Consider the following 17,089-nt stretch of genomic DNA (forward strand, 5'->3'; position numbering starts at 1 on the left):
GGGAGAGAAGGAAGGCCGTGCGGTTTAGAGGACAACCAGAAGCCCAGCGCAGAACATGCCCCGGGACTGGCGCAGCACAGCTCTTCCTCCCATCAGCCAAGACAGCTGCTTTTGATGTGTGGATTCTAGCTGAAACACAAACGTGTTCATGCTCCTGCTCTCTGTCTCAGTTCATTTCTCTCCTTGAGGGATCAACAGGGACAAATCCTTGATAACTTCTTTCCTGGTTAGAAGCCTTTACCTGCGTTTCCTAGAGTGGTTCCCTGTGACTGGGAACCTTTGTAGTCAGCTCTTCCAGCTGTTTGCCTAAATGGTCTTCAGGGAGACTAAAAGCGGTGAACCTGGAATAACAACATTTGACTTCGGCTAGGTCCCGTGGGAATTTAGTTATTACTTAATGGATCGAATTGGCGACATAGCTTATAGCAGATAACTGCCAAAGGTTGCGCGACATTAACCTTCACAAATGGCTGGTTATTGGCATGCTCCTTGCAGAACGCTGGGCCTTGGGTGACATACGTGCGCTGTAATTAATACTGTTTTTCATCCCTTTACGTGCCAATAGTATTTGCAATGTCTGGGTGAAAAATTTCTCAGAGTAGAGTCTCGATGGTGATTTTAGCCATTTAGTGATCACGTGTCATTGTGTTCACTACGCTGAGCATAAATCCTGTCTTGTAAACAGCAGGGAGACTAATGAGGTTTACCCACATTCTGGTGTCACTACAAGGGGTTCCAGCAGAGAAAAAGGGAACTCGGTTAGAAAGGGGAAGAGAAACATGGATTTTAAAGGAAATGGGGGAAAAAAATCTCAGGGCTGCATATATGAACATTTGTTTTTAAGGAAGGCTTTTTATTGACAAGACTTGTACTCTACTTTGCTCGTTTAAGGAATTCTCTGTAGTTAGGTTTTGGTTTTGCCTTAGTCCATGTTTTTAATGCTGCGTGTTTGGCAAAAGGTGCAGGTCATGTTTTTAATTTGCACACTCAAAGTTATTAGTCTGCCTCCATTTAAAGGTAAATAGAAGAGCTCATTTTTCATGCAGGCCTCCATCTTTACACAGAAGAGCTTGCCAGTCGTATATAAAAATGTTAAACTCTATTAAATATTGGCATTGTATTGCCATACCCCAAAGTGCTTTATTTGCTTGGGACTGTAATCGGCTTTTGCAAGAAGGCTTCGCATCCAATTTTAGTCTTAGCGCCACAGTGTACTTTGGGGTGTAAATTGGTCAGGTATCCAAGCACAGCAGGATACTTTGACAGCTTAAGAGCAGTTCTCCCCCATCAGCCTTATGAATAACAAAAAGTAGAATGACCTGTTCCAGTTTTGTCTATGTAAAAGCAATGGCTTATCAACAGGAAGAACTGAGGGAGAAATCAGAACTGAGCTCTGAGGAAAGGGAGTCTAGCTAGTTTCTTCTCTCCAGAAGAATGTTCTAAAGTAAATAAATTGGTATTTCCCAAGACTTTCTACTGAAAAGCATTTCCAGCATTGAATGAGAGGAGAGGTGTTGGGTTCCTTTGCATCTTCTTGAAGAGCAAAAGGGTTTATAAATCAGACTTCTGGGAACTGCTATCTCACAGCTTCTTCTAACAAACACAACAATTTGTTTTAAAGGCTTTCACCAAAGATGTCATAAGTGGTAATCCCTGCGTTGTAAGTGGGTACTTAATGTGATTTAACTTAATGCTGATGATGCAAAGCTATTCTCCCCCAAAGCCCATTAAGAACATCCAATTTTCTGGTAGACTAACACTCCTGTTTACTATCGTAGAGATAAGTGACTGTTTAACAAGGACAATAAGGAATAGTTTCAAACCATGGTCTTTGTGAAAGTTCAGACTTTGAAGGCAAATGTAACAAGCTGGAATTTTTTAATTTTTTTTTTTTTTTGGAGTAGTTTGAATTTCTGTGTGTATAGACATGTACGTACAGGCACTTTCAATCATCTTAGTGAGCACACTGGTGAATATCAACATTTATTATATTAGTAAGCATAGTCTAGGCAGAAAAAAAGCCAATGCAAGCCATTTATGTAAATGAAATAAAGAAACTGAAGTTTCATTTTATGTCACCCTAAAGTGCAGATAATTCTAACAGTTTATCCAAGAAAATGCTTCTCAAACTGCGTGCTTATTTGTTTGTTTGACTTTCTGTGGATTCTGTACATGCAGAATGACATGAAAGGAAATGTCACTGGCATCATTCAGCAGAACGTGCCAACAGAAGTATTTGAAAATATTCAGAATACAAAGTAGAAGTGAAGGCAGACTGTTCAGGAGCTTAAGGCTGCTCGCTTGGGTATAATATAGAGCTAGCACTTTGCAGGTCAGTGGCTCTGCTATTTGTCTCTGACCTAACAGATCTGGAGTTCTTCACATCAAAACCAAGTCTTGCTGAGCTGAGATCAAACGTGTTAAGGTAAGGATCTTGCCAGTGATTTATCGTGCCAGGGAGGGTGATCAGGCCAGAAGGGGCCACTGCAAATGAAGTTGACATTCCAGCAATTTCTCATGTGTAGTTATAAGGTAATTTTCTCAGGCAGAGCTTTTAAGTCAAAATAAATTTGTCCATTGTATTTTTCTGTGTTGCCCATAGTGTCTGAAATCCATTTTTATATTATAAATATAAATTATCATTATAAATTTATTTAAGCAGGGTAATAATTTAGCTGATTTCTAAGTAAGAACTTGTTCTTTGGTGATGAACATTTAAAATGGCAGTTACCTACAAGTGATGATCTGCTAGACTCTTTTAAATGGCAGAACACGTTTCTCATGTACAAATAAATAGATCACGCTGTTTTATATCACACATAACGAGCACACAGGACTTACAATGCACAAACAACGCAAAACACAGGAGAACTATACAGACTAATACTGGTCTTGTTTGTACAAACCCCTCCTCATGCCCACCACTTCAAATGAGTTTCCAGGATCAAGTTCTTAATAGCCACAACTTCATTAAAGCCCAGTGACAGCCCAATAATTGATTCTGTAAGCAAATACTCCCTCCTCGCCACTCCTGATTTAATGGATTTTTAGAAATCTTTCATGATTTCATTTTTCAAGTGACATCAAGGATCATACTCTGTAAAAACACTGCCATCCTTACCCAAATCATTCAGTGATGGCTGTTCTTTGTTAGGAGTGGAAATGTAGAGCATACTAAATTTTGTAGCCATCCTGGCCTCAGAAACAAGGTTTTCTGATGCAGTTAAGCAAGACAGTAAATGTCCTTCTCCAGAATTAAAGAGAGCCCCACAAGTGAAAGGATGAGTAAAGCTTTGGAGCTCAGTTTCTTAGCGATACCTGAGCTATGGGAAAGTATTATTGCTGCCGCACTGTGCTACTAGCAGCAGATAAATTCTTCATTAACTAAAAAAAAAAGTAGGAATTACTTTGAGGAAAGCCTTTATGGGCTGTAAGTAAAGTTTCTTCCCCGAGGTTTAATAAAGCAGCCGCAAGGAGTGAAATGTTTGTGGTGGGTATAGTTCAACAGACAACACGATCTGCAGTTTCTTCGCTTTAGATTAATTTTCTTGAACAACCAGGTGCAAAATAATCCCTTTAATGAGACTGAATTGAAATAGCGGATGCTATATCAGCATGTGGCACAGTGAGAAACCAGAATAGAAAAGGCTATCATCACAGTTTGGCAGCCTGGGTTTTGTGCAGGAAACACTCGGGAGGAGGAGGAAAGTAAGCATGCTACTGCGTGTTGTTAAGACTTATTTAATCTTCTTAACTAATTACTCACACTTCCTAATTCAAAATCATACAAACAAAAGCGTTTAGATAAGCTGGGAGTTTTTTCAAATGGGTGCCCCCTACAGCTTAGAAAATAAACATGACAGGTTTCCCCTGTCTGATGTGCTGCCATTTGCAAAAGAACAGACCCAGCTCCCAGAAAGACAGAAGACTAATTAAGACAGGAAGACAGGCAGGTCAAACATTTGGTGTGAGGGATTTGGGACATAGGGGAGGAAAAAAAATCATGTTACATTCCACTTTCACAGCAGACTGACAGGAGGCTTCAAACCCTTTCTCCGATTCCATTTGCTGCTCAGAGGCCCTGGATTCCCCCAGGTGCTCCACCCAGTCCCACCCATTTCCTAGGGTACCGGCTCGGCGGGGGACCTGCCGGATCACCTTTAAGCACCTCGAGAAGATGGCTGGATGAGTGGGCCAGGGCAGCAGCCACCGGAGAGACGGGCCCTGGCAGCGGTGGCGGGTGCTGCCCTGAGGGAGCGCGTCTCCCTCTCCTCCCACCCCACTGGGACTGCAAAGGGACGGAGCTTCTGCATTAAATGCCCCCATTAGGTGCTAGATCATATGAAGCCTCCTCCAGCTTATGCCTGCCACGCTGAAGCCTGGCTTCATTTACACACACTGAAATGTCCCCGAGACCTTGATGTACTCACCTATTTTAAATACTGGGCTTCTGAGCCAAGTCCTCTGATGTCAAGGACTGTTTGTGATTTCAGTAGGCTTGGCTCAGCCTTTGCTACTTGGAAGTTACATCCAGAGAAGCTGAAGACTCTAGTCTTCTCATCCAGACGTGTACCGTTGGCACAGGACTCGGGTTGCGTCAGCATAGTTCTGCTAGGTTGTGACGTATTGCTGCGCTGACAGCAAAACCAGAGCAGCCTCATTCACTGCTTGTGCCTTTTATTTCCAATTCCACTTTTTTATCCTCTTCCTGTAGTATGTAAAAGTTTAAAATTCTCCAACCCTCTTGGTACACTTGGAAGTTTGCACTCTGGATGTCTTGAGTGAAATTTCAAGCTTGGGTTTACGAAGGACACTCCCCATTTACGGTAGACCATCTCTAAAAGCCATGACAGGCTCATTTGGACCTCATTTGGAGGTCAAGCCTTTGGACCTCAAGCCTTCTGGCTCTGAGGTCCAAATGAGTTTTAAAAAAGCCTGAACACCCCGAAACACACACTTCAGGAAAGAGCTCTTCTTCCTTTTCAATTTTTTTTTTCTTTGGAGGGGAGACGGGATGAGGTAAGGAGAGGGAAGGAGCCAGCACAACCAACATGTTCCGTTTTTGTTTTGGCCCTCGCAGACCTCACAGGCTCTAGAGCAGGTGTCAAGTTTCCAGTGAAACAGCTTTGTTTCCCAGTACAAACATCCCTCTGGAGGCTGTTGCCACTGCTTCCTTTCCATAACTGGGGCCTGATTCAGCTCCCACTGAAACCAGTTGGATTTTTCCTTTTATTTTACTGTGGGTCGGACTGGACCTCTAGTGGCTGAAAACCAGCTGTGTCTGCAGGGGCTTGCGTGCCAGAATTAAATTTAGTGCAAAGTTCAGCATTACTCGTGTACAGTTCATTGCTACTCTTCTTAAACCAGTTCCAGGTCCTCCACAGTTGAAAGGCGTCTCGTTACAAGAACCGAAATCGAGGTAACCTCTGCAGGACTAACATTGCTCTGTGGTAACGATGACATGACCACCATTGCTGTTCCTAGCCATGGAACCCTTGCCTTGAGAAGCAGGATTCTGCACTGAGCGTGTCTGGGGAGGTTTGGCCTCAAGTCTGTGAGTGCCTACTTACCGCCCAGGTTTTCGCTGATTCCGAGGCCAGCTGTTGGTTCCCAGTCTCTCCCAGGAGTGTCCCGCGACATGCTCTGGCTGGAACGGGAGAGATTTGTTGTATCGAGACAGCCATAAAAGTGAAGGAAAACAAAGCCTGAGAAAATAAACAAGCTGCGCCTCTGATTGGCAATCCCTTCCACTTAATTCCCCTACAATTGGACTAGTCGTTAGGACTCTTGAAATGCTTCCAAAGGAGAGGAAATGAAGTTGCCGAGATGGGAAAGGATATGAAATTTCCTGACCAGACTGAGGCACAGGTGCCCGGTATCTGTGATGTTATGCAGTATTTACCACGGGAAATGCTGCTGCTGCATTTTTTGCATGCCTCTCAAATTGTTTTATGTCCTGTCCGTGTCCCCCCCACCCCAAAAAAAAAAAAAAGTGCCGTTATGTATTTCTTAATGCCTCCAGCTATGAGAAGATGCTGAGGGCCAAACAGCTGTGATTCTGTTATAAAGTACTTTGGCATCCGATGCCCCCTCCCCCCTCCTTGTAAGTTGAACGTCAAAGGCTCTCCAAGGAGAAAGTCACATATGAAAAAAAGATCTTTGATGGAATGAAACTATAACCAGCTACTAAATCAATGGAGTTAGGAAATTCCCATTCCTTCCTCCATTCATCCAGAACCGTATCTCCTGTGGGAAGCCATTATTATTTGGATGTTAAAATCCTCTTCCTGTACCAAAAAAAAACCCCCATTTCTGGAGCTGCAACAGCACAAAAACTTTGTTTATTAAATCCATGGGAAAATAATTCTCCCTCCGAAGAGCTGAAGGCTGGGCCACTGTCTGTCCACTGGCTGAAGTTCTTCATTCTACAGCTGGGGATCCTGAAGAACGTGCCCGATGACATCATCACCAAGCAATAGCCAATGAAGACTGCGGATCATCGCTTCACTCGCACATCATTCCCGAACGTTTTCAGGAAAGGAAATGAAAAGTTACATTGCAGCCACCTGTGCTGATTACTCTCATGAATTAATGGAGCCCAAATGACTTTTTTTCTCTATGTTTTCAGAGAGGACAATACAAAAAGAGAGGCAGGGAGCATGCAGGAATCCCCAGTGAATTTAAAAACCAGTTCCATCTTCCAAAGCCAGGGCTAGCCCCTGGGTGAGCATCAGAGGGAATCTAGTGCCAAAGCTCATTCAGGTAACAGAGCTGCAAAGGAGGCAGTAGGTCAGTGCTGCACTTTAATTAATTATATTAGTACAGACACCCACCAAGATAGTTATTTTGTACTTCCTCAGTGGTAAATAGTGATGAAAACAAACAAAAAAAAATCCTATCCATTTTCTCCCCACTCTAAATTTTGCTAGTACGGCATTGCAGATTAGATTGTTCAGCGGTTTTGAACACAGCTTTTCCTCCATGAATACTCATCACTCCAATTACCTGCATGGTTTGAAATAAACATTACCTTGCTAATTATTAGTAAGCCAACTGGGACAGATGGCTACTTAAACAGATATTGTAGTTGTTTATTTGCAAAGCTTAATTTGCTGTGCTTTATGCTAAAAACATTTCCTCTTGGCTTGATTTCAACACTGCTGAGCATCCAGAAATGCTACAGAACTCAGTGCATAATGCTTCTGAAATGCAAAATGCAACATATAATTGCCTTCCAGCTACGTGTCAGCAGAGTCTCAAAGTCACTTGAAGTTTTACATGATAGCTTTTAATTTTACTTCTGTATACCTTTTTGTACGATACGGTATCTCGACGGCTCTGCCCAGCCGCATGCCCTGTAGCATGGGTCAGATTGCTTCCTGGATTAGTGCTACGGAACTCTCAACAGTGGCTGTATGGAATCAACCACAGGCAGGATTGTTCAATCCTAGAAAAAATGTGGTGGGACCAATATCTTGGAAAGTTCTAGGAAAAGGTCTTTGAGAACATGTGTGTGTGAGGAGGAGGCTATTGTCAGTACCAGAGGGATGTGCCTCTTCTCTTAGGAAAATGCCATGTCCTTGCCATCTTTCATTTGGAAAGGAGCAGAAATTATCAAGAGACCTTTGCGATGAGAATGATGACACTCAGAGGGCGCATTCGCAGAGCTTCCAGCTGCACCACAAGACCTGTTTGAAAGGTCCCCATCCCACACACGTATGCTGTGTGAGGACCCAGCCGCTGTCTGCGCTGCTGCCCTGTTCTGTGCGTTGCTGGTGAACAATTAGTGTTTTGCTTCCTCCTCAGACCGTCGTACACCAACTGCAGCCAGATCCTTCATTACAAGAGGCGCCGTCTGTTTTGCCAGTTGGGTTTGTTCCTGGCCAGATCACTGGACTGACAGGGACACCTAAGTAGAACAGGGAGGTTTGCTCTTTCGCTTGCTGCTCTGACATTCCTGCAATTGTTGGCTCTACTGAGAGTAGATGGCAAACTACGTGTTCGTGTGGTCCAAAAGTCTTCAGTTCTTCCCTTTCCCTTTTCGCACAGTTTTGCTGGGAGCACCCAGCAGGTCAGATTATTTAACTCGTCCCAATACCGCATAGCAAATACATAGCATACCAGATACTTTTCCTCACTGCAAATCACAAAAGGTAACACTGAGACTCAAATGAAAACAAATTACCTCAGTAACTCCTGGAAGACTCAAGTGGTTAATCAGTTACCTTTTATTTACATATATATGCTTAATGCTGAATTAAGTTGTAAAAACCAAAGGCTGATTTATAGCCCCAGTCAGCCTTAATTAACATCGATTCCAGGGGAATAGTAAATGTGAATAGCCTTCACCATCGAGGCTGAACAATGGACTCGCTGGGTGTTGTCCAATTTGTAGCATGATTTACATGGAAGCAAGCCCTTCTTTTTTCTAGGGTTACCCCTTTTTCATCTAGTGTTTAGGATGGGTTATATATAATCCATAGATAGGAGCATTCGCTGTCAAATATTCTCCCTGATTTAGAGTTAGCCTTTAGCGTGGTCACTATAAATAAGGCAGAAAAAAAACCCGATTTGAGGCTTTGCAGGGATTCCTTGTTCTTGCCATGTGTCATCGCTTGTCCATTTCATGGCATTTTTACGAAGTGGCCATAATGAAAGTCAGATTAAATGTACAGGATATATACGTTTAATCAACAGCCATTGGAGTCAGTAGTGCTGGAACAGTTATAAAAGCCCCTGTGAATGCAAATTTATTGCAAAAGAATCTGCGCCGTGGTGGTTGGAATATCTGCTGAATGGTACAACCTGACACAGAACACCTAAAACTTTCAAAAATGAATTATTTAAGTGCAAGGTTTTGCTTGTAAAGCCGCCAGCTGCTGCATTTCAAGACTTGAAACTGTTCCAAACCATGGGACTAGGTACTTTATTTGTGCGCTAGGGTAAATACTCTGATTTTACTGCCAATTTAAATGTGCTCAGTTTACAGTAATGAGCTTGTATAGGCAATACCTTGTTTATAGAAAGTGGAACAGGAAGAAACGAACATTAACCATTAACAGTAGCAATTTCTCTTGCCTTCAACTCTAACTTCATGCCAAATCAATCCTTCCCGTGTCCTATCTGAAATATTTGCTATTACCGTTCTTTTTCTAATTCTGCGCGATAAATGGTGCATCCAATAAAATAACGCACCTTACAGTGCTTGCATTGCAGCACTCTCTTGTAATTCCGAGGCACTATTTCTTATTCCTGTGGTGAAATGCAGTTTAAGAACAAGTACGTGTCCTGCGTACTAGCAAACCTGATGATAGGTGTTTATCCCAGCAGAATGTAGTTAACGTAGTTTAATCTTTTTAAAAAAGAACAGACCACTCCTTAAGAGAAGACACTGAATTGCAGTTGCCTCTGCTTCTCAGGTTCTTGCACTCAGCCTAACTGTTTTATTCTTTCAAGACAGATCACACGAGGAACCTGTGTGTTTATGTACATACTGTAACCTTAAACAAACATCCTTACATCTCCTTTGGCCATCTGTTCCCAGGGCTGCAAGCTTTTCTCCCTTCCCCTCCCTCCCCAGCACACCCACGCGCTCTGGGCGTAGAGTTAACTCCACAAAATCAGCGAGTAAAATCCTTCTTCCACACAGGTCGCAGATCTCAGACTTTCTTTGTCTCGCTTACACTCTGAACAGTGACCATGATACACTGGAGGATTTCAGCTTATGGTGTTAGTCACTAGAGACCGTACTGCTGATTCTTGGAGTATCTTATTTTGGCTGGGTTAGCTCCAAAATGTCCTGATGGGGCCAATACTTCCATTTGCAAAGCAGTGTAGTCACTGAGCAGGAGGATGTCACTCGTGGTCTGAGGAGCTTACAGTCCAAGGACACGGACACGTTCAAGATAAATGCAGTGTGCAGAGCAGGCGATAGGTGGGTAACCGTGCGGGAGGTCTTGGGTCCAGCTGCCTCTGAAAAACAAAACGGAGGGGGAAGTAAAGAAAGGATGGACTCTGAAATGGATGGAAGGACACGCAGCAAAGCGGCTGAGGCCAGAGGCACAGGGAGGAAGAGGAAACACGACAGAAGCACATCCATAAAAGCAAAAGCACATATAATTGTGAACTCCTGCCTCCAGTGAAGTCAGTGGTGAAATTCCCATGGATTTCAGTGAGGCCAGAACGTCCCCTTACACATTTAAAGCCCTATTTCACAGAATACAATGAAAGAACATGGGTACCTGAACTCCAGGGAATGAAATGGCGTCTAGATTTTTTGAACACTTTCATTCTTAGAAAGATTTCAAGGACAGGAAGAGTCCGAATACCTGAAAAATCTTTCACTCAATCATTTACCTAGAGTGACTTATTTCATATTTGCTAATAAATAATTGCATGCTGTTCTTGAAAGGCATTCCTTAGAAAATAACTCGCATGTGTGCAGCTACCAGTAAAAATCGACTTTAAATAAACTCATTTATCATCACCTCTCTCAAGACAGCTGTTGTCAGCACCATTACAATTAAAATTTTGTTTGCCCGTGACAATTAAAATGATGTCAACACTGAGAGAATGTAGCGATTTCCATTGTTCGTAGCAGATAAGCAAGTTAATTCTGTGCTGCAAGCCATCGCTGTAGCCATAACCAACCGCCTGTGTATTGAAGAGCTGCGATGTTTGGGATTATTCAGCCTTGGCTGGGTTGTATCAGTGACCAGATGTTTACTTACTGAACCGAATGATTACTCCAAATCCTCCTCTCGTCTCCCGCAGTTTCAAGGCTTTTTCTATGATACAGGTGTTTCTTTTTTTAGTTTCTTTGCTACAGTTTTTGGACCAGATTTGAATGTCAACAAAGTTATTTAGAGCGTGATGTCGCTTCTATAGTAACACTGCCGCAGAACACCAAAAGACATCGGGGCTGACCCTTCGCCTGAGCTCTTGACGACTGTGATTTTCCCGGGCATAAATAAGTGTCAGCTCTTCTGTATTAGAATCTGCAGCCTTTCCCAGGAGTTTGTCGTTATACACGCCTCTGTTTGTTCATGCAGGAGGACTGATGAATTTTCTTCCTTTTCCAGATTTTCATCAACAATGAGTGGCAAAATTCTGAAAGCGGTAGAATATTCCCAGTGTATAATCCAGCAACAGGAGAGCAGATCTGTGAGATCCAGGAAGCCGACAAGGTAATGCATCCCGGGAATGGGCAGAAATGTGTAAATACATCAGAGCAACAGGTCCAGAATAGCACTGCTGGACAGTTCTTGTACTCGTCCCAGTTCCAAAATCTGTCCTGTGGCTAAGGTGATACAACAGCATTTTGCATGAGCCTGGTAACGTTATTTATCTCAGTGCCTTTGGGTTTTTTTTTTCTTCCTTCTTGACAGGCTGATACGGACAAAGCAGTGAGGGCAGCTCGCCTGGCTTTTTCGCTAGGTTCGGTTTGGAGGAGAATGGATGCGTCGGAAAGAGGCCATCTTTTGGATAAGTTAGCGGACTTGGTCGAAAGAGACAGGGCAATCCTTGCTGTAAGTGGCACACGAAAATCAACAGTCACATCACGTGTCAGTTTTACATCCTCAGAGCAAATTAGTTCATAAATGTGTTAATATGAATTATATTGGAAAACTACACTCAGCTTGGCAGCTAAGATGGCTGACTACTGAAGACTGATCCAAAGCTCATAAAAGTCAACAAGACTCTTCCAGTTGACTCAGATGAGCTTTAAACTGGACATCAGACAAATGAAAGGGTGTGCACACACGTGTATGCCTGTTCTGCGCACTCATAACTTTTGTAAAATAAAAAAAAGGAAGGCTGAGTGAAGGGATTTGTGCAGATATTAATGCAATGGCCGGTGAAATGCTTACTGGCGCTCAAGTGGTAACAGGAATGCTGGGTATGGCACTCTCACTCACGTATGAAGCCATCTAAACGGTGGCATTGTTAATGCTGTTTTCCGCATGTCAAGTGCTTTGAACTAAGCTGGTGAACATCTTAATTCCAGCTTTGTCAACACTTAAATCATCTTACCACCAGCGTATACTGTAAAATCGCCACAGGGAGAAGGAAGTGCACAGCAAATCAAGTTTACTCTGCCTGTCATTTGATTTGTATTTCTAGAGCCAAGTTCTTTACTGAATTGCACTGCAGGCAATGCCATTAATTGCTCCTGGGGATATAAGTCAGTGCAGAATTAGGCCTCCATTCTTCTCTACAGAAGCTCATTTGCTGGTTGGTGTGTTACACATGGGCGCACTCTGCCCATTCTTAAGGATTTCTATTAGACAGCTATTGAGAATGAGCTAAGCTACTCAACATCTCAGGATATTTTATTGGATTCTTTTTGCTAAATGATCTTAGGAACCCCTAAGAGGATAGCTTATAAGATACTTTTAAAAACAGGAATATTAACTTAAAAAGAAGGACATTAGCTTGTTAATTTATGAGCTTCCCTAGAGGAGAGTTTGTTTATTTGATGGCAATAAATAAACTGGCTGTACAGTATAGATATCTCAGACCTCAGCAGGAGTCTTGGCAGCCATATAGAGAAATTTTTATATTCACATGAATTATATAAAGAAGGATATGTCCATTCTTCTCTTTATGGATTCAGATCATTAATATGGGGTAACAAGGAGCCCCTTCTCAGCTGTTATCATTAACATAACAGAACCTAGCTTGACAGGCATTTTTATCTTGGCTCCTGATTAAAGCAATTTAGCATTTATGTATCTGGACCAAACACAGTGGCTATTAGGTCCAAAATACACACAGGCACATGTACATGCATGTGCTCACACAAACCCACAGTGCAGACAGACAGACACACACAAACAAACACGCACACGCTCTTAAAATCATAGTCATTCCAGAATAGTCCAGAAGGAAACAGATTTTTTTTTTTAAGGAAAATATCTTTTGTTCCCATTTGCAAAAAGAAGAAACAAAGGGGATCCGATAGTTGTTCTGAAACTTTTGGATTCAGACTACACCAAGGCTTAGCTGGTTGGTCTTTATTAAAATCTGTCACGATTGAAGAGCTGTTAAGACAGTAAATACTTAAGTACAATAGCCTAAAAATGCTACTGTGCTTATATCTCTTAACTTTTTCTTGTCCTCTAGACTATGGAATCACTGAACAGTGGCAAACCCTTCTTGCAAGCTTTCTATGTAGATCTTCAAGGAGTCATAAAAACCCTGAGGTATTACGCTGGTTGGGCAGACAAAATCCATGGAATGACCATTCCTGTAGGTAAGGGGGATTAAAGCACAGGTACGCACCTAAACCTTCACGTGGCCAAAGGGCTTAATAGATGACAGCTTCGTGAAAGGTGGAAGAGAACCTTGTTTTGGTTGTGTAGGCTGTGGGATGTTGCTGAAGCAGATGGTTAAAAGTCAGCCAGGGCTGGACTGGATGACCTGCTGTTGTTCTGCCCTACATGCACATCCCAAAGAGTCTTGTCTTTCTTTTGCTTGTGTCCATCTGAGAAGGAAAACTGGGAAACTAGTTATTCTGCTCTTATTTTTTGCTAAAGAGATAAGAAAAGAACAAATCCTTACCTTCCCCCTGCCCCTCCCTCCCAGCTGTTTAACAAATCTGTTGTGAATATATTAATTGGCCGTCTGGACTAGATGTACCCACTGCTGTCACTATGCAAAATGGCACATGATGGCAAAGAATGATTTTATGCAGGTGCAGTGACTAAGATAAAGGTACTCATCTTTTACCTGCATAAAACAAATCGTTAGAAAAACAGTAAGGAAAACCAACATTTTTCAATGGTTTCTTTTTGGCGTCATGGTGCACACTGTTCGCTGCGCACGCATGTTTATTACACTTTACTGAAGGAGACCAGGAAGGCACAATCACAAGTAGATGAATTTTGCTGTTGCCTATCTATTTCCGTAAAATTATGTATGTGATGTAACATGATATCTGCAGGACACTAGCTTGCCTCTGTGCAGCAAAGCACAAAACTATCAAAGTTAGGTAAGCAGATAAAACTGAAAATGTGGCCCCAGCATTTTCAGGAGGAAGACAGATCCTGTGACTCTTTCGGCAGCGTTACTCATCATGGTGTTTCAGCTTATTAAAACTGCAGCGTGTAGTGACTGATGTTTATCATCACTGGTAGATTTTCACCAAAGAAATGCCAATATTAATATTTCAGGTGTAGACTCCCCTGTAAGGACTCTTGAAGATTTCTACATTTAGGCTGAGATTCATAAATCCTGGGTTTGCTGCTTGCACTTCACATTCAAACATGCAAAGACGTGCAGAGCACACCATAAATTAATATATTCAGCAAATTTCTTGTTCCCTAATCCCTTTCTCCCTGGTCAGTGAGTGCCTCCTTCTCACTCGTTGGACCTGCAGCTACACAGAATTCAGGTCAGTCGCCAAAAGGCACGGCCAGGTTAAGGAAAATAAATATGCTCTGCTTATTCTTGTCCTCAAGTAGTGTACCAGGTGAAAATCCTGATTTTCTTCAGTGAAGCAGGCTGTGCTGGGGGAGAGGAAGGCACATTTTCAGCAGGTCTTCCTAAATGCAAACTTTAGTGCTAACAAACAGTTATCAGTAGTACAGAATCAATGCACAGATTTTCAGGGTATCAGTTAGTTCTTCCTCTTGGTTTAACGCTCCTCTGTATTCCTCTAGTTTCACACCATAAATTCGACATTCTCATAAAGCTATGTTAGAGCAAGGCCAGTGTTCAACAACAGTGCTCTTTACATTCATTTACCGTCAGCTCATCAAAGGAAACCAAACAAGACAATAAAACCGCTATTAAATCTCCTTCTCTTTCTGTTCGGTGTGCTGATAAATCTGAAACTTCCCAATCTTTCGCCTGTTTCTGTTGAGGTTTTCTTTTCCTCTAAAATAAAAATAGGCAAGTGATAGACAGGTAGAAGAAGAACGGCACGTTTTACAGTCGCATTCCTTCTGGTCCCAGAGCTGCTGAAACCTTCAGACTGCCCTCTGCTTGCTCCTATGCGTAAAGCCTTGATGACTTAAATTAAAACAGATTGAGGTGAGACTAGAAACTGTTAAACTAATAAAATGAATGCGAGCAAAAATGTATCTTTACATCAATATATGGTGGGATACAGCTTAAAGAACCAACGTGGCTCTCCTCACCCACCTGCTTGCTGTGTCCTGCAATATGAGCCACGTGACTGCATTATGATTGTTATGCAAGTAAAATATCCAGGACAGAGACTCTCGATGGAAATGTGAGCAAACACATCTGTGGAAGGTATTGCTGTCCCAGAGTGAGATCCCTGGATAAATGGGGCTTGCTTTCTGATTAAAAAATAAAAATCTTTGGGCCAGGTGCTAAGCAGCTGCAAATTGATCTGGCTCTATTAATATCAGTGAGGACTGAAGAATGTCAGCTTACATCAGCTGAGAATATTAAAAAAAAAAACTTATAAGACAAACTTAGATTGGATGTGGGATCAGACTGTCAGATCCCTCTCAGGCAATGTTCTGGCAGCCAGCTAGTAGAAGGAGAAGAGTAACAATCATCAGCAAGAGCATCTTAAAATAAGCGTCCTTAGCATGACTTGTATAAACCAATCTTAAAACTCTAAAAGATTTTAAAAGTCTCCTATTTAATTTATGAACACAGAGAGGCTTTCTGTGCTCACTGTTCAGAAGAAGTGATGCACTTCGTCAATCTTGAGTTATTTTTGCCATGGTAACAGCTTATTTTACATTATGAACAAGATGGCTCTTGGATACATCTTTGGCCTGTCCAGAGGCATCTGAAGCCTCTGAGTAACTTCAAGTCACGTATGTTCACCAAAATATTGTTAGAAAGCAACCTCAAAAACCTCAACTTCACAGTAAGTCTGTGGATGATGAACTTTGGAAATAGTTGTCAAAAAGGGCAGCTCTAGAGTCTAGGGGAAGAAAGGAGGGCAAGCAGCTCTGCATGGGAGGTGTTGCTCTGCGGAAAGAACACTCTGCCTACGCTCGGTAGAACCAGCCACCGTTTGAGTTGGCAAGCAGGCTCGGGTTATCTATAACTTCGTGTTGTGGAGCACGCAGACATGTGGCAGTGATTATGCAGTGACGATCTGGAGTCAGACTGCGCTAACCCAACTGTGTTACTGTTATGTTGTCACCGTCCTTCTGGCCGAGAATCCACCTCTCACAGCACTACCCAGTACAAGCTGGTATTTTTAGCTGACGCCTCGATGTGCCTGTTGAGCACTTAGACAGTTTTGCCTGTATGTACTTCTCTCTCTTTTGACTTCTACTTTACTTTTGTCTGGTCTGATGATTCTTCCTGTGGTCTGTGAACCACTGCTAGCATCTGTGAAAGATAACCTGGAAAATCAAACGCATCGTCTCAATTTGTGAAACAAATATTCTCATCTCCACTGGGAAGTTGTTACGCGTCTGGAGATCAAAACGGAGCAATGATGTTTTGTCAATGCAGAGCAAACTGACTGATCAACTGTTTTCTTCCTCCTTTTCCTGATGTGAATCTCTTTCCTCTCTCTCCCTCCCTCCTTCATTTCCTCTGTTCTGTCCCTTGTCTTGGTACAGACCATTGTTACCTTTCTCAGTTATTCTGTATCTGGCCTGCAGCTGATGGCTACCCTAGCTCAGGTTTGTACAGAGCAGATCCTGTAAAGCAGGTCTGAAAGTACGTTATTTCTAATCAAATTCAAGTTGAAGTCTTTACTTAAGCCCAAGAAGCTTGAGGGGTTTTATTGTTCTTAGCTGTATGGTACAGGACATGGCAGCAGGTTCCCGAAACGTACTCCCCGTTGTGAAGTTAGGTCTCTCCCCGATACCGAAAAGCCTGGCTGCAGCTCCAGGCGGAAGGGGTAGAGGCCACGGCTGCCCGCAGGCTCTCACACCGTGTGAAGGAGAGCACGTGCCCTGCGTTGGACAGTGACAATGGCAGCAAAAGCACTGCCATCTCTCCTCTTACCCACACCCGTGAGGCAGGCCAGGCACACTAACAGCGCTGATGGCTGGGCCATACCTTAACCGCTCCCCACACAGAGCAGGTCGGTTGCCTGCTTTTTATCACCTGGGAAGAACCCTCCGTCGTATCATGGCGTGTA

General features: G+C 42.8%; 1 protein-coding gene across 2 annotated transcripts in view; it reads left to right on the forward strand.

Moving 5' to 3' along the window:
• Positions 1-17,089, forward strand: part of ALDH1A2 (aldehyde dehydrogenase 1 family member A2) — a 54,041-nt gene that overhangs the window by 12,859 nt on the left and 24,093 nt on the right. For both annotated transcript variants that reach the window (XM_086757384.1, XM_010118217.2), the window contains exons 2-4: positions 11,082-11,186; positions 11,388-11,528; positions 13,126-13,255. In XM_086757384.1, the coding sequence (XP_086613510.1) occupies positions 11,454-11,528; positions 13,126-13,255 (205 nt within the window). In that variant the 5' untranslated portion in view covers positions 11,082-11,186; positions 11,388-11,453. The remainder of the gene's footprint in view (positions 1-11,081; positions 11,187-11,387; positions 11,529-13,125; positions 13,256-17,089) is intronic.

The sequence above is a fragment of the Chlamydotis macqueenii genome, chromosome 12 (assembly GCF_036417535.1).
Source record: "Chlamydotis macqueenii isolate bChlMac1 chromosome 12, bChlMac1.mat, whole genome shotgun sequence".
Classification (NCBI taxonomy): domain Eukaryota; kingdom Metazoa; phylum Chordata; class Aves; order Otidiformes; family Otididae; genus Chlamydotis; species Chlamydotis macqueenii.